The following is an 18,437-nucleotide window of genomic DNA, read 5'->3' as shown; positions in this document are numbered from 1 at the left end:
GATATAAACTTGCATTCTTTGGGAAAAATCATCATGTGGTCAAATAAAGTGCACACAGCAGCTCCAAACATCTCCATGAGGCTCAGCAAATTGATGCAGGTTATGTGGGAGTTTTCCTACAAACCCCTAAATTAGTCCTCAGGCACACATTTGTCATGTCTGCAGGCTGTTAGACAGAAAACACTTTTAATTTGATCTGAAACCAGTATTAAATTTGCACTCTGGAACTGAAAATGATACCTGAATGACAATTCTCCTTCGCACTATTCTGGTGGTCAAAAACTCCTCATCAGAACTTTCAGAAACTGCTTCAAGTTCTGCAGCGACCTCCTGATCAGGTAACACACAGCCATTGAAACTTTGAAGGGCAACTTTTGAACACTACTGTGTATTTTGCAGCAAAGCAAGCAATAAGCAGAGTGCTTTGGTGCACTTTCCATTAAGATCGTTTACATATGGTGAATTTTGGACTGGAAAATGGAAAGTACAACATGGCAGCCTGCAATTTGGCGGGAAAAAAAACCCATGAAGCACTCCATGCTTGTTAAAAAGTTCACATTCTTCTTGGTGATGAAAACAACTCATTTTTGGTGTGAGGGAAACTCAGCCTGTGTGACACAAAACAAAGCAACATGCGACATGTGAGGAGTGATTATTTCTGTCAAGAAAGTAAAATGGGGGATAGAAGGACTTTTCAAATTCAGCCATGTGGCCATGGGTTTACTGAAGAGCAGTCATTCCTCTTTGAAGCAAATATGGTACTTGTTTAATCACAGCACTGGCTGAGGTGGTTCACCAAATCCCATCTTACCCTTGCTAGAGAGTTATTATCATCTGTACATGCTGCTGCTGCCTCACAGTCGGGAAGCAGCTGCGAGGCCTCACACAGGCTGAACTCTTCATCAGATGCTCCCGAAGAGTGAACTGATTCTTCTTCGCTCTCTTTATGAAAGTTCTGAGACTGGTCTTGGATATAAGGTGCATCTTCATAATCTTCGCTTCCAGAGGACAGCAGGCTTTTCTCAGTCATCTTATTGTTCTCTTCAGTGTGGATGGAATGACCCTGAAGTTGATCTCCACTTGATCTGGTTTCTGTCTTTGGCTCATCAGGCTCGACCTCTGAGAAATCTGATGCACCCTGTTTGCAGTCAAAGTAAGACTCTGGGTCTGAATATTCAAATACTGGGCTGTCTGTGTCACTGTGAACAACCTCTGTAGCCTGTGAAGGCCTTAGGTTGTAGTTCACAGAGATCTCCTCATACCCAGGTGGGATGCAGTAGTCCTCATCAGAGGTGGATGATGACCCTTCTGCTCTGGGTTCCAATTCAGAGGACTCAGAGGCAAAAGTCTCACTGATTACAGTCAGATATTCTCCTGAATGCTGTGTTGTTGCTGTCCTGTCCTCATCCCAGAAGGGGTCATAATTCTCAGCACCAGGGTAGGGTATTGGTTCTCCAAAGCTGAAATGCTTTGCTGATGTAACCGTTTCTGGAGTCAAGTCAGAAAGAGACTGAGAACAAGAATCCTCAGTCTGAAGGGATTCCAATGAAATGTCACCAAACATATACGGAAGCTGATCTTGGAGACTTTTCACTGAGGTTTCTTCTTCCACACCCTCGGATGATCTGTTTGATTCATGCAATTCTTGATGAATGCCAGTTGTAGACCCTTCCTCTCTAAGATCTGCATCATGTTCCTCAGCCATGTGACTCTTTGCAGATACTTTGGACAAAGACGATGAAGAGCATGTCTCTGCAGCATCATGATGATGATGATCATCATCATCATATTTACTATCGTGAGTTACATTAAAGGTAAAACTTGAGTCGAATGAGAGTTCCTTATTGCAATCTGGGCTTTGATTGGTTTTTGGGGTATTAAGAAATTCAGTTGACGATATACAGATAGATAAATTATCTTTCACCTCAAAGGCTTTTGTTTGATCCAGAGGAACTGGGACTACTTCAGGTCCTGTTTGAATGGATTCCTGGAAAAGTGCAGGTGTTGTGACTCCTACATCTGTTTGATTAGTATCTTCCGTACACGCTGTAAGAGATGGCACACTCTCCCTGAGGATACTTGTATCTTCTGTAGGAGAAAGCTTTTCAGGTGGAAGAGCTTCAAAAGTGGAAGGCTTCACCATTTTAAAGTAACCATCTCCCGCTTCAGGGCTTTCATCACTGGATTCTGACAAAGTTGGGTTGAGGGTATCTTGTATAAACTGTTCAAGTTGAGGGGACCTTGACCCTGGCAATACTGGATAGGACTCGGGTATGACAGTCTCATTATATGGGGTGTCTTCTGATGTTTGACTCAGTAAGTCCAGAGTCAATGCCTTTGTTTGAGGTGAGGGTAACTCTGTATTTTGTTGAGGACTCAACAGTCTTTCATCACTTTCGAGTTGTGAACAACCTTGACTGGACAATGCAAATTCACTTTGGGTTTTATTGGGGTCATCAGTAATGCTACTGTTTATTAAATCTGCAGACTGATTTTCAGTGGAAACTGTAGTGTTTGAATCCTGTAGCAGGGAGGACATCTGAGCAGGAAATTGCTTACAATGACCTAAAACAATGTTTCTGTGATGTGATGGATCAAACAAGTTGGAAGATGCTGTGGATACCTGTAAAAAATGATACAATGGAATGGGAAAATTAAAAACAAAACAAAAAAATTACAACAGGTTAATGCTGATTCTTGTGGCTGAACCAAAGAATGAGTCAAATGAAGTATGCATCTGTCAAAAACAGGTTCTGGTTGAACAAATTAAGACAGTATCTCAAATTAAATGTACTTGTGTCCAACTAGCAATATGACCATACATATCAATTGTCTTGATCTAACATTAGAGTAAATCAAGTATATATATATATATATATATATATATATATATATATATATATGTGTGTGTGTGTAGCAAGTTTTCCCACCTTGCAAAATTCAGAAAATCACATTGTATGACTTTTAAATAATTTATTTTCATTTTATTGCATGAAATAAGTATTTGATCACTGACCAACCAACAAGAATTCTGGCTCTCACAGACCTGTTAGTTTTTCTTTAAGAAGCCCTCCTATTCTGCACTCTTTACCTATTTTAATTGCACCTGTTTGAACTCATTACCTGTATAAAAGACACCTGTCCACACACTCAGTCAATCACACTTCAACCTATCCACCATGGCCAAGACCAAAGAGCTGTCTAAGAACACCAGGGACAAAACTGTAGACCTGCACATTGCTGGGATGGACTACTAGGATGGGCTAATAGCCAAGCAGCTTGGTGAGAAGGCAACAACTGTTGGCGCAATTATTAGAAAATGGAAGAAACACAATCTTCCCCAGTCTGGGGCTCCATGCAAGATCTCGCCTCGTGGGGTAAGAATGATTCTGAAAAAGGTCAGGAATCAGCCCAGAACTACACTGGAGGACCTGGTCAATGACCTGAAGAAAGCTGGGACCACCATTGCAAAGATTACATTAGTAACACATGATGCTGTCATGGTTTAAAATCCAGCAGGGCAGCAAGGTCCCCCTGCTCACACCAGCACATGTCCAGGCCTGTTTGAAGTTCACCAGTGACTATCTGGATGATCCAGAAGAGGCATGGGAGAAGTTCATGTGGTCAGATGAGAACAACCCCAAAAACACCGTCCCAACCGTGAAGCATGGGGGCAGAAACATAATTTTTGGGGGTGCTTTTCTGCAAAAGGGACAGGACGACTGCACTGTATTGAAGGGAGGATGGATGGGGTCATGTATCGTGAGATTTTGGCAAACTCCTTCCCTTAGAGTGTTGAAGATGGGTTGTGGCTGGGTCTTCCAGCACGACAATGACCTGAAACAAACAGCCAGGACAACTAAGGAGTTACTCCGTGAGAAGCATTTCAAGGTCCTGGAGTGGCCGAGCCAGTCTCCAGACCTGAACGCAATAGAAAATCTTTGGAGGGAGCTGAAACTCAAAACCTGAAAGATCTGAAGAAGATCTGTATGGAGGAGTGGACCAAAATCCCTTTGCACTTTGGTCAAGAGCTACAGGAAATGTCTGACCTCTGTAACTGGAAACAAAGGTTTCTGTACCAAATATTCAGGTCTGTTTTTCTATTGTATCAAATACTTATTTCATGCAACAAAATGCAAATTAATTATTTAAAAATCAAATAATGTGATTTTCAGAATTTTTTTAGATTCTGTCTCTCACAGTTGAACTGTAACTACAACAAAAATGACAGATCTCTCCATTCTTTGTAGGTGGGAAAGCCAGCAAACTTGACAGTGGATCAAATACTTATCTACCTCACTGTGTGTGTATATATATATATATATATATACACACACACTCTGCACTATGAAGTTTATATAGACCCAAGGGTTTACACAGGAAGAAACGTCAAGCAGAAACACACTGTATGGAGGAGCCATCTGCTGCAACCAGTTAGGTCACGCCATACACATTTTACTGTGTATACATTATGTGAACTGAGTGAGGTGGTTTGAAATACAAGTAATTTTAACCAGTCTTGCCAGACATCTGCTTGGAAAGACATATCTCCAACAATATTTTGTCTGTATAAGCAAAGGAGAAAGCAAATGAATTTTGATCAAAACCAGAATCTGCAGAATTATGGAGGTGGATATCCTTCAATTTGCAATGTACTAAAACAATGATAAAGGAATCATTATGTTGCGGCATATCGTCACCTTCCTAAAATAATGGCCTAAGTCATGTTTTGGAGAATATGACTTAGGCCATTATTTTAGGAAGGTGACGATATGTAAGAAAAACTACACAAACAAAAAGGAAAAAGGTAGCATTACAAGTTTTGGATTGCACTACAATGATGTAAAAAAGCACACCAACCTTGTAGTTATCTACACTTCACTTATATGCTGTACTTACATTCTTCTGATGGTGTGAAGAGGCAAAATGAAACTGAAAGCAGAGTATGAAGCAGTGTCTATGTCGATGCATGCGGTTATTGCATCAATCAGTTCTTCGAGCATCTTGTATACGACTGCATTAGAATATCACGCGACAGAGCGTTATGTAAACACAGGAAGCGGTATGTTCTTGTGGCCTCCTTTAATATTTCATTTTTAAAAAATATAAATCAAAGTGTGTGAATATTAACAAAAAAGGCAAACCTGTGGCAGATCTAATAGAAGCTTCTAACTATGAAATCAAAAGTCAGTTTAGCTTTTTGTTCCATCGATGCTGCTTATTAAGCAAAAATCCAAACAGTGGTCTAAGACACTGAATGCATTTTTAGCTGTATAACTGACCTGCTTTTCATTTATATCAATAATGTCAGTATGCTGTGCATGCTGCTTTTGTACTTTATAACAGAGAGGACCAAAAATACAGGCCAAAAATTAAGAATCCAAATTGAGGTATCTGAGGTTGTTGGTTGGATTGGTTGTGACTCAGAACAAAACGCTGCTGGAATCAGTGATTAGAAATGCCTCACGGTGCACCTGACATTTTTGGTATCCATTGTAAAATTGATCCTTTTTTATGTTTGCTGACAACAATTGCTGTAAATCACAGGGTTGTGACCTTCCACTCTGGGATCTTGACGATCTATGGTAGATGGCCTAAAGCACACAGCACAAGTGCGTATGGGCCATGTCCAACTCCACTTTGGTATGAACTTGGTAAGTATTTTGAGCACGAATTGGTGCTCAGGGCACAAAGGATTTGCATTTAATTACCGATTTAGGCCCCAAAATAAAAAACAAAAACAAAAAACAAAAACAAAAAAACAGTTTATCATCCCTGCCTGCATGCCATAATCGGCCTGCATGAATGTTTTTATATTGGTGAATTTCACTGACTGTAGTAACCGGCACACCTGCTAGGTGGCGAGTATGCTTTGGCCAAAGACGGCTGAAGTTTACCGAGCCGGGCCCGGAACTTGCAGCTTATTGTCATTGACAACCACACAGTCAGTTGCTCTGTCTCACTCACACACAGTATGCATGTTTATCACGCTATTAGTGTGCACTACACTGACTGTATTCAACATGTAAACAAGATTTAGTTTAAAAATATCTGATATTTTCAGTTCCTCACTTGGTATGCAGGTGCTGTATGTGTCATTTTTCAGGTTTGAAATGATGTATGCACCCGTTTCTAAGGGGGGGGGGATTTGCCCTCACTCACCACTTTTTTCTGATGTCAAGGATGATAAGCTAATGTGTTTTTTATGGGGCCATATTAATGGGTGTGTTTTGGGCATTACAGGAAATAAACCCAATCAGATTGCCATCTGTCTTCCCCTTTAAGAGCTGGAGTGTGCTGGAACCGTGGACTAAAATGACAAGTTTTGTGGACTGTTCATGTGTCTGCACGCAAGGAGTCAAAGTGACGAAAAGCAAACAAATAAAAGCAGCACATGGCAGTGTAACAGCAACTTTAAAAGCGTGTTCAATACAATGAAATAAATGAAAAGCACATTTTATAGCTCAATGTGCATCTGTCCAGTCTGCATTAGTTGTATTTCTCTGAGTGATTATTCTTTCTTCTCTAAAACAAACATGCCACAGCACAGCAGTGAACTGTCAGGGCGATATTAGTGAAAGCCTGAAACAAAAGGGTGGCATTCACACTTTATGCACTGCCACCTTCATTACACTTGAAAGCAACACTGCACTCACTGCCATTCAAAACCTTGCAGTGTCTTACCGACACCAAGGACATGCTGCTCTTGTCTTCTCTCCTGGCATTTCTTTTCATGTTGTTGCTGAGCAAGTCCTGAGACCGTGTCATCTTTGTGATTCAGGAGTTGTCCATTTATGTTCATCCAGATGACTGTTTCACATACTTGTATTATCCTTGGGTTTGCATTTGGAAAGTCTTGTACACTCCTTTTGAGTCAACTCTGCGCAAGATGGACTAATCCTGCATGACCTCAAATGATCTAAACCAGGTTTTTCTCGGTCATCTGAATCTGAAGGAGGTTCAATTAAGATTCTGTCTCAGTTATTCCAGCTGCTGGTATTCTAGTTTCTGGATGTGAATGGACTATTGCACAATCAGTTACTGTGGGGTGGGATACAGAGTAATCTGTACAGTTTTAACTTGGAATCTGAAATGATTTGGCAGGACTATGTGGCAATTCCATGCCAGCGGTGAAGACTTCATAATCTTTTTGATCACACCCCACCTCAAACTATCTATTAATTACATTTTTATCGTCCTTTCAAGAATGGATCACATTTGTAAAATAAACAGACGGTACTTGGAAACAGGCTTGTATACACTTCTGTTTGGTGTGGTCAGACTAGTGTGTCTCAGATGAACTTCCTTAGATGATAGCTTTCACTTGAGTCATGGCAACCATCCAGACAGACAACGGGTCCATCCACACCTCTCAATAGTAACCATCTGTTTGCCACAGTCAGGTGAAATGTGAGTGTCCCCTTTGCTCTCCAAATGCTGAAGTCCTCAACACTGAGGCACATGCATGCTAGATCATGCACAGAGAAGCACTGCACATGGTCAAAATGTCAGAGCTGGTATTCATTCACAATGAAAGTAAGACTCCTCATCTTAATGTCCCTGAGGAACCATTTTTTTATTTAATACAAAGTCATTCCAGCAGTAATCAAGGATCCTCCAAAGAGACCTGCTACCAAAGATATCTAGGTGGCACCTTAGGTCACTGGTTAAGCTGGTATCTCACTGGGATGCCAGCGAACAGCATCTGCGAGGACATTCACGCAGTTCGGCGCAGCATTCGCAGACGTTCACTGTCCCCTCTCCTCCATTGTGGGGCAGCATCTGTGCATCGCTTGGTTTTTTAACAGACCAAAAAATTCACATGAAAAACATCCGAGCCAGGTAGTAAGGCAAGAGCTTTGTACCCCTCACCATGTAGTCTCCACGACTCAGAATGTGTGCAACATATGGGTCAACTTGTGAGGGGCTGACACACACTTTTCCTTTTATATGATCTGAGAGGAACAGAGCAGAGCAAGTCCAGCAGCTTCTGAGGACTGCAGTGAAAATAAGTTTAATGATGATGGGCCAGTGACACCTCCCGTGTACGCATTGACAGCGTGCTGGATGTCACCTGTGTGGGGGATGAGGATGATGTTGGCTTCGTTCTTTTATTTTATGTTTATTAAGGACCACATTGGAAATAGGTTTTAGGCACAGATCCTTTGTGCATGCATGGGCAGCGTGCTCGACATCACCTGTGACGGAGAACTCTGGCTTCATTCTTTTCTTTTTTAATTTAATCGCTTCCAAAGGATCATGGTGCCCGTGCGTCCTGTCCTACCACGGAGGAGCCGCGCCATCCAATGGAACTAAGTTTTAAGAATGGCCCAGCTGTGCATACGCATCAGCTGCTGTAGGCATCCTGTCCAGCCACAGAGGGGCCGTGCCATCTAATGGAACTAAGTTTTATGTGTGGCCTAGGTGTGAACACAGTCCAGCTGTGCATGCATGGTGGATGTATCCTGTCCAGCCAAGGAGGAGCTGCACAAACTGGATTTACTGTGTTTTTCTCTTTTTATTTATTTATTTTACTCAGGATCACAGTTGAAATAGCAAGTCTAATGCTGCCAAAGCCAGCAACAACCCTTGTGCACACAGGGACAGCAGGCTACAACTGTGTGGAGAAAGCGGACAAGGGGATCCAGATTTATTGTCTGTTAGAATAGTATAGAATAGAGACTTTATTGTCATTATACATATATACATACAGCAAAATTTGTACTCTGCATTTAATCCGTCTTAATTACAGTTAGACACAATCCAACCACTAGGAGCAGTGAGCAACCACAGCCCGGCACCCAGGGACCAACTTCAGATGTAGAGATGCTGCCTTGTGTAAGGGCAGAGAAATAAGCAGATCCTAAATAAGCATGTTTTTGATTGTGGGAGGAAACTGGAGTGCCCGGAGGAAACCCATGCAGACACACGAAGAACATGCAAACTCCACACAGAAAGGCTGGGAAGGGATCCCACGACCTTCTTGCTGTGAGGCACCAGTGCTAACCAATCAGCAGTTTATCTGGACATTCCACTGTTAAAGGAGATTTTTTTAATGAAAGACGTGTGGACGGATTGGCGCGTCGGCTCGCAGCCGGGGCGGTGCGCCCGCCACAGGAAAAACACCTCCGTTGGAAGCCTTAAGGACAAGTTGGAACATGCCCTGCTGTTAAACAATTTCTCAGATACTCACTCAACTGAAAGCCACCAAAAGCTGCCTGGATTTTACAAATGGTTATCAACACGGAGGTGTTTTTCCTGTGGCCGGCTGCGAGCCAACGCGCCAACCCGTCCGCACGTCTTTCATTAAAAAAATCTCCTTTAACAGTGGAATGTCCGGATAAACTGCTGATTCCGACCTCTTCTGAAAGTTCTCTGTTCACTCACGACGTCCTGGGTCTACAGAGGCTTAAATTTGGAGGTTTTCAGCTTGAAACAGGATGACAACGTTGCCTCGGAGCGCTGCGCGACGTCCTGCTCCGTGGGAAGTCCTTACAGCGATAGAAACAATCCAAAATCTCTCATCAGCCGTTAAAATTTTCACAGAAAACGAGCTGAATTTCTCGAATGGCATCCACTCGGATATGCCTCTCAGTTTCTGAAAAAATTTTGATCAAGCACAGCGCCGGTCTCTCAGCAACTTCTCAGACAATGAAAATCCGATGAGGGGGCTGGACCACTCCTTCCACAAGGCGTGCTCACAGGCGAATGACGTCACCGACAGGCGTGAAAAAACTCAAGCATGAGCAAGAGGGTTCAAGCTTGGCTGATGTAATCACACGTGATTCAAATCCATACAGTTTTTTAAAAAAAATAAAACTGTCGGTTTCTTTTCTAATAGACCCCGTGTATGTATATATATATACTCAACAAAAATATAAACGCAACACTTTTGGTTTTGCTCCCATTTTGTATGAGATGAACTCAAAGATCTAAAACTTTTTCCACATACACAATATCACCATTTCCCTCAAATATTGTTCACAAACCAGTCTAAATCTGTGATAGTGAGCACTTCTCCTTTGCTGAGATAATCCATCCCACCTCACAGGTGTGCCATACCAAGATGCTGATTAGACACCATGATTAGTGCACAGGTGTGCCATACCAAGATGCTGATTAGACACCATGATTAGTGCACAGGTGTGCCTTAGACTGTCCACAATAAAAGGCCACTCTGAAAGGTGCAGTTTTGTTTTATTGGGGGGGATACCAGTCAGTATCCGGTGTGACCACCATTTGCCTCATGCAGTGCAACACATCTCCTTCGCATAGAGTTGATCAGGTTGTCAATTGTGGCCTGTGGAATGTTGGTCCACTCCTCTTCAATGGCTGTGCGAAGTTGCTGGATATTGGCAGGAACTGGTACACGCTGTCATATACGCCGGTCCAGAGCATCCCAAACATGCTCAATGGGTGACATGTCCGGTGAGTATGCCGGCCATGCAAGAACTGGGACATTTTCAGCTTCCAAGAATTGTGTACAGATCCTTGCAACATGGGGCCGTGCATTATCCTGCTGCAACATGAGGTGATGTTCTTGGATGTATGGCACAACAATGGGCCTCAGGATCTTGTCATGGTATCTCTGTGCATTCAAAATGCCATCAATAAAATGCACCTGTGTTCTTTGTCCATAACAGACGCCTGCCCATACCATAACCCCACCACCACCATGGGCCACTCGATCCACAACATTGACATCAGAAAACCGCTCACCCACACGACGCCACACACGCTGTCTGCCATCTGCCCTGAACAGTGTGAATCGGGATTCATCCATGAAGAGAACACCTCTCCAACGTGCCAAACGCCAACGAATGTGAGCATTTGCCCACTCAAGTCGGTTACGATGACGGACTGGAGTCAGGTCGACACCCCGATGAGGACGACGGGCATGCAGATGAGCTTCCCTGAGACGGTTTCCGACAGTTTGTGCAGAAATTCTTTGGTTATGCAAACCGATTGTTTCAGCAGCTGTCCGAGTGGCTGGTCTCAGACGATCTTGGAGGTGAACATGCTGGATGTGGAGGTCCTGGGCTGGTGTGGTTACACGTGGTCTGCGGTTGTGAGGCTGGTTGGATGTACTGCCAGATTCTCTGAAACGCCTTTGGAGACGGCTTATGGTAGAGAAATGAACATTCAATACACGAGCAACAGCTCTGGTTGACATTCCTGCTGTCAGCATGCCAATTGCACGCTCCCTCAAATCTTGTGACATCTGTGGCATTGTGCTGTGTGATAAAACTGCACCTTTCAGAGTGGCCTTTTATTGTGGGCAGTCTAAGGCACACCTGTGCACTAATCATGGTGTCTAATCATGATCTTGATATGGCACACCTGTGAGGTGGGATGGATTATCTCAGCAAAGGAGAAGTGCTCACTATCACAGATTTAGACTGGTTTGTGAACAATATTTGAGGGAAATGGTGATACTGTGTATGTGGAAAAAGTTTTAGATCTTTGAGTCCATCTCATACAAAATGGGAGCAAAACCAAAAGTGTTGCGTTTATATTTTTGTTGAGTATATGTGTGTGTGTGTGTGTATACATTTTACATAATGGGGAGAAAAAGTAACAATGAAAAACAAAGAAACAAATCTCTAATTCTAACTATGAAACAAACTCTTCTTTATCAAAATTGGCCAGTTTCAGGATGAAAGTGGACAGTGGAAGGACTTCCTTTGTAAGGTGGATCATACACATGTGACATTAAGTTAAATAAGGGCTTTCGAGGAACTTCACATGCTCTGGTACATGATTTAGAATCTAAGGACTCTGATTTAGGAGTTACTGAAAACTGGAATTTTTGTTTAGCTGACTGCTGAACACCTGCAACAACTTCACTAACAGAAGTCTGTTTTGCATCTGCTTGAGAAGCAAATGAGTCCACTGTGCTGTGGTAAAATCCAGAATATTCCACATGAGATACTGAATGGGGTGTCACTGGTCTACAATCAGAGTACTGCAAATAAAATGTACAATGTGGGCAGTTAAATGGGCCAAAAGACACATATGAATGCACACGTTGAAATGATGCCACAGACTCTGGGGACATTGGCTGAACATCTGCCAACCACTTTTCAAGATATGACATATCAGTGAGAGTGGAGACAGGTTCTTGTGGTACAACACTACCCAAACATGACATCTTAAGTTCATATTCTGACAAAACTGACTGTGGAGAACCTGTTCTGGGTTCATCAAAAAGAGTTTTCAGAGACAAATGGCAATCGTCCCAGTCAGAAACAGCTGACGCTGGGGAAAATGACCTCTCTGTTAGGAAGGAAGTTTTGGGAACACAACTGTGAGATGCAAACTGAAGAACAGGTGAGTCAGGAGAGAGAGGTCTATGTTCTGAGTGAGATGCCAATGACTCGGGTGACAGTGGTCTCAACTCACTGACCCAGTCATCAAAGGAATGAGTGTACATATGATCTAGTGACAAGAGTGATGGCGAAAATGGTCTCAATTTGAGTGGTTTGACATCCTCCAAATGATCTTTCTGTGTAACATGTGCAATGCCTCGTACAACATCTGCATATGCAAGACGCTTTGTCGTTTCTGTTGGGCATGATGTAAACACACTAAAACCAGTATGTTTACCATCACCACAAGAAGTACAAGAATGTGGTGAATCTGGTCTATTGTCATCAAACAGTTCTTCAAGACACAATTCAGAATGATCAACTTCTGACAGTGCTGAAAGAGGTGTGGCTGGTCTACTTCCAGAATTCTGCAAATAATATGCACAATGGTATGTATGGCACCAGTGAAAGGTCATGTGAGAATACACAGATTGCTGTTCAAGCGATGCCACAGACTCTGGTGACATTGGCCTAACATCTGCCAACCAGTTTTCTAAGTCATTGGAGAAAGCTTTGGGCGTTACTGCCAAAGCACTAGCTAATGATTCAAGATCAAGGTCTTCTTCAACTGTCTCTGGGCTATCAGTCCTTGTTTCTTCAAACAAGGTTTCAAGACAGAAATCAATACTGTCCCAGTCTGACAATGCAGATACTGGAGAAAGTGACCCCGGTCTCAAAAGATCAGCATTAACATAGTGGTTTGATGTGAACTGAAGAATAGATGAATCCGGAGAAAGAGCTCGACATTTGTGTTGAGATGCCATTGACTCAGGTGACAGTGGTCTTTGCTGATTGACCCCATCATCTTCAGAAACAGTGTACTCAATGACTGAGGACTCTGATAATGGTGAAAAAAGTCTTAGCTCCACTGACTTGTCTTCCGTCCATTCATCAACTTGTCTTGAAGGTGCAATGCCTCGTACAACATCTGCATATGTAAGCTGCTTTGTCGTTTCTGTTGGGCATGATGTAAACGCAGTGATACCAGTTTGTTTACCATCACCACAAGAAGTACAAGAATGTGGTGAATCTGGTCTATTGTCATCAAACAGTTCTTCAAAACACAATTCAGAATGATTAAGATCTGACAGTGCTGAAAGAGGTGTGGCTGGTCTACTTCCAGAATACTGCAAATAATACGTACAATTTTGGGTATCGGTCTGGTCACAGGTCAAGTAAGAATGCGCAGACTTCTGTTCAAGCGATGCCACACACTCTGGTGACATTGGCCTAACATCTGCAAACCAGTTTTCTAAGTCAGTGGAAAAAGCTTTTGGGCTTACCGCCATAGCACCAACTGATGATTCAAGTTCAAGGTCTTCTTCAACTGACTCTGGGCTATCAGTCCTTGTTTCTTCAAACAAGGTTTCAAAACAGAAATCAATACTATCCCAGTCTGACAATGCTGATACTGGAGAAAGTGACCCCTGTCTCAAGAGATCAGCATTGTTAACATAGTGGATTGATGTGAACTGAAGAACAGGTGAATCTGGAGAAAGAGCTCGACATTCGTGTTGTGATGCCATTGATTCAGGTGACAGTGGTCTTAGCTCATTGACCCCATCATCTTCAGAAACAGTGTATTCAATGACTGATGACTCCGATGATGGTGAATATGGTCTTAGTTCCACTGGTTTGTCTTCCTCACATTTGACAACTTTTGTTGAACTTGCAATGCCTCGTACAACATCTGCATATGTAAGCTGCTTTGTCGTTTCTGCTGGGCATGATGTAAACGCAGTGATGCCAGGCTGTTTACCATCACCACAAGAAGTACAAGAATGTGGTGAATCTGGTCTATTGTCGTCAAACAGTTCTTCAAAACAAAATTCAGAATGATCAAGATCTGACAGTGCTGAAATAGATGTGGCTGGTCTACCTCTAAAATACTGCAAATAATATGTACAATGTTGGGTATCGGTATGGTCACAGGTCAAGTAAGAATGCGCAGACTTCTGTTCAAGCGATGCCACAGACTCTGGTGACATTGGCCTAACATCTGCCAACCAGTTTTCTAAGTCAGTGGAAAAAGCTTTTGGGCTTACCGCCATAGCACCAACTGATGATTCAAGTTCAAGGTCTTCTTCAACTGACTCTGGGCTATCAGTCCTTGTTTCTTCAAACAAAGTTTCAAGACAGAAATCAATACTGTCCCTGTCTGACAATGCAGATACTGGAGAAAGTGACCCCTGTCTCAAGAGATCAGCACTGTTAACATAGTGGATTGATGTGAACTGAAGAACAGGTGAATCTGGAGAAAGAGCTCGACATTCGTGTTGTGATGCCACTGACTCAGGTGACATTGGTCTTTGCTCATTGACCCCATCATGTTCAGAAACAGTGTACTCAATGACTGATGACTCTGATGATGGTGAAAATGGTCTTAGGCCCACTGGTTTGTCTTCCTGCCATTTGTCAACTTTTGTTGAACCTGCAATGCCTCGAACAACATCTGCATATGCGAGACGCTTTGTCGTTTCTGTTGGGGATGATGTAGACACAGTGATACCAGTTTGTTTACCATCACCACAGGAAGTATAGGAACATGGCAAATCTGGCCTAGTTTCATCAAACAGGTGATCAAGACACAATTCAGAAAATTCAACTTCTGACAGTGTTGAAAGAGGTGAGGCTGGTCTACTTCCAGAATACTGCAAATAATATGTACAACATTTCATATGGCACCAGTGAAAGGTCAAGTGAGAAGACACAGATTGCTGTTCAAGCGATGCCACAGACTCTGGTGACATTGGCCTAACATCTGCCCACCAGTTTTCTAAGTCAGTGGAAAAAGCTTTTAGGGTTACCGCCATAGCACCAACTGATGATTCAAGTTCAAGGTCTTCTTCAATTGACTCTGGGCTATCAGTCCTTGTTTCTTCAAACAAGGTTTCTAGACAGAAATCAATACTGTCCCAGTCTGACAATGCAGATACTGGCGAAAGTGACCCCTGTCTCAAGAGATCAGCATTGTTAATATACTGGATTGATGTGAACTGAAGAACAGGTGAATCCGGAGAAAGAAGTCGACATTCGTGTTGAGATGCCATTGACTCAGGTGACATTAGTCTTCGCTCAATGACCTCATCATCTTCAGAAACAGTGTATTCAATGACTGATGACTCCGATGATGGTGAAAATGGTCTTAGGTCCACTGTTTTGTCTTCCTCACATTTGTCAACTTTTGTTGAACCTGCAATGCCTCGTACAACATCTGCATATGTGAGACGCTTTGTCGTTTCTGTTGGGCATGATGCAAACAGAGTGATACCAGTTTGTCTACCATCACCACAAGACCTACATGAATGTGGTGAATCTGGCCTGTTTTCTTCAAACAGTTCGTCAGGACACAATTCAGAAAACTCAACATCTGAAAGTGTTGAAAGAGGTGTGGCTGGTCTACTTTCAGAATAATGTAAATAATATGTACAATGTTGGGTATGGTGCTGGTCACAGGTCAAGTGAGAATACACAGATTGCTGTTCAAGTGATGCTCCAGACTCTGGCGACATTGGTCTAACATCTGCCAACCAGTTTTCAAAGTCAGTGGAGAAAGCTTTTAGGGCTACCGCCATAGCACTAACTGATGATTCAAGTTCAAGGTCTTCTTCAATTGACTCTGGGCTATCAGTCCTTGTTTCTTCAAACAAGGTTTCAAGACAGAAATCAATACTGTCCCAGTCTGACAATGCAGATACTGGAGAAAGTGACGCCCGTCTCAAGAGATCAGCACTGTTAACATAGTGGACTGATGTGAACTGAAGAACAGGTGAATCTGGAGAAAGAGGTCGACATTCGTGTTGAGATGCCACTGACTCAGGTGACAGTGGTCTTTGCTCATTGACCCCATCATGTTCAGAAACAGTGTACTCAATGACTGATGACTCTGATGATGGTGAAAATGGTCTTAGGCCCACTGGTTTGTCTTCCTGCCATTTGTCAACTTTTGTTGAACCTGCAATGCCTCGAACAACATCTGCATATGCGAGACGCTTTGTCGTTTCTGTTGGGGATGATGTAGACACAGTGATACCAGTTTGTTTACCATCACCACAGGAAGTATAGGAACGTGGCAAATCTGGCCTAGTTTCATCACACAGGTGATCAAGACACAATTCAGAAAATTCAACTTCTGACAGTGTTGAAAGAGGTGAGGCTGGTCTACTTCCAGAATACTGCAAATAATATGTACAATATTTCATATGGCACCAGTGAAAGGTCAAGTGAGAAGACACAGATTGCTGTTCAAGCGATGCCACAGACTCTGGTGACATTGGCCTAACATCTGCCAACCAGTTTTCTAAGTCAGTGGAAAAAGCTTTGGGCGTTACTGCCAAAGCACTAGCTAATGATTCAAGATCAAGGTCTTCTTCAACTGTCTCTGGGCTATCAGTCCTTGTTTCTTCAAACAAGGTTTCAAGACAGAAATCAATACTGTCCCAGTCTGACAATGCAGATACTGGAGAAAGTGACCCCGGTCTCAAAAGATCAGCATTAACATAGTGGTTTGATGTGAACTGAAGAATAGATGAATCCGGAGAAAGAGCTCGACATTTGTGTTGAGATGCCATTGACTCAGGTGACAGTGGTCTTTGCTGATTGACCCCATCATCTTCAGAAACAGCGTACTCAATGACTGAGGACTCTGATAATGGTGAAAAAAGTCTTAGCTCCACTGACTTGTCTTCCGTCCATTCATCAACTTGTCTTGAAGGTGCAATGCCTCGTACAACATCTGCATATGTAAGCTGCTTTGTCGTTTCTGTTGGGCATGATGTAAACGCAGTGATACCAGTTTGTTTACCATCACCACAAGAAGTACAAGAATGTGGTGAATCTGGTCTATTGTCATCAAACAGTTCTTCAAAACACAATTCAGAATGATTAAGATCTGACAGTGCTGAAAGAGGTGTGGCTGGTCTACTTCCAGAATACTGCAAATAATACGTACAATTTTGGGTATCGGTCTGGTCACAGGTCAAGTAAGAATGCGCAGACTTCTGTTCAAGCGATGCCACACACTCTGGTGACATTGGCCTAACATCTGCAAACCAGTTTTCTAAGTCAGTGGAAAAAGCTTTTGGGCTTACCGCCATAGCACCAACTGATGATTCAAGTTCAAGGTCTTCTTCAACTGACTCTGGGCTATCAGTCCTTGTTTCTTCAAACAAGGTTTCAAAACAGAAATCAATACTATCCCAGTCTGACAATGCTGATACTGGAGAAAGTGACCCCTGTCTCAAGAGATCAGCATTGTTAACATAGTGGATTGATGTGAACTGAAGAACAGGTGAATCTGGAGAAAGAGCTCGACATTCGTGTTGTGATGCCATTGATTCAGGTGACAGTGGTCTTAGCTCATTGACCCCATCATCTTCAGAAACAGTGTATTCAATGACTGATGACTCCGATGATGGTGAATATGGTCTTAGTTCCACTGGTTTGTCTTCCTCACATTTGACAACTTTTGTTGAACTTGCAATGCCTCGTACAACATCTGCATATGTAAGCTGCTTTGTCGTTTCTGCTGGGCATGATGTAAACGCAGTGATGCCAGGCTGTTTACCATCACCACAAGAAGTACAAGAATGTGGTGAATCTGGTCTATTGTCGTCAAACAGTTCTTCAAAACAAAATTCAGAATGATCAAGATCTGACAGTGCTGAAACAGATGTGGCTGGTCTACCTTAAAATACTGCAAATAATATGTACAATGTTGGGTATCGGTCTGGTCACAGGTCAAGTAAGAATGCGCAGACTTCTGTTCAAGCGATGCCACAGACTCTGGTGACATTGGCCTAACATCTGCCAACCAGTTTTCTAAGTCAGTGGAAAAAGCTTTTGGGCTTACCGCCATAGCACCAACTGATGATTCAAGTTCAAGGTCTTCTTCAACTGACTCTGGGCTATCAGTCCTTGTTTCTTCAAACAAGGTTTCAAGACAGAAATCAATACTGTCCCAGTCTGACAATGCAGATACTGGAGAAAGTGACCCCTGTCTCAAGAGATCAGCACTGTTAACATAGTGGATTGATGTGAACTGAAGAACAGGTGAATCTGGAGAAAGAG

The 18,437-nt window shown here is 42.7% G+C and overlaps 2 protein-coding genes across 3 annotated transcripts in view; both read right to left on the bottom strand.

Moving 5' to 3' along the window:
- LOC117525508 (ankyrin-2-like) overlaps positions 1-18,437 on the bottom strand; it is a 199,307-nt gene that overhangs the window by 9,706 nt on the left and 171,164 nt on the right.
- LOC117525509 lies at positions 242-7,340 on the bottom strand. Of its 2 annotated transcripts, XM_034187366.1 has the most exons (3): positions 6,685-7,340; positions 886-2,623; positions 242-330 (listed from the first exon to the last, which is right to left on the bottom strand). In XM_034187366.1, coding segments are annotated over exons 1-3 (1,824 nt in total). In that variant the 5' UTR covers positions 6,769-7,340; the 3' UTR covers positions 242-328. The 2 variants fall into 2 exon arrangements, with proteins under 2 accessions (XP_034043257.1, XP_034043256.1); XM_034187365.1 differs by lacking the exon at positions 242-330 and having other exon boundaries at positions 585-2,623.

This window comes from Thalassophryne amazonica, chromosome 15 (assembly GCF_902500255.1).
Source record: "Thalassophryne amazonica chromosome 15, fThaAma1.1, whole genome shotgun sequence".
In the NCBI taxonomy this organism is placed as follows: domain Eukaryota; kingdom Metazoa; phylum Chordata; class Actinopteri; order Batrachoidiformes; family Batrachoididae; genus Thalassophryne; species Thalassophryne amazonica.
Note: the sequence above shows the minus strand (reverse complement) of the source record. Positions and strands in the feature narration are given on the sequence as shown.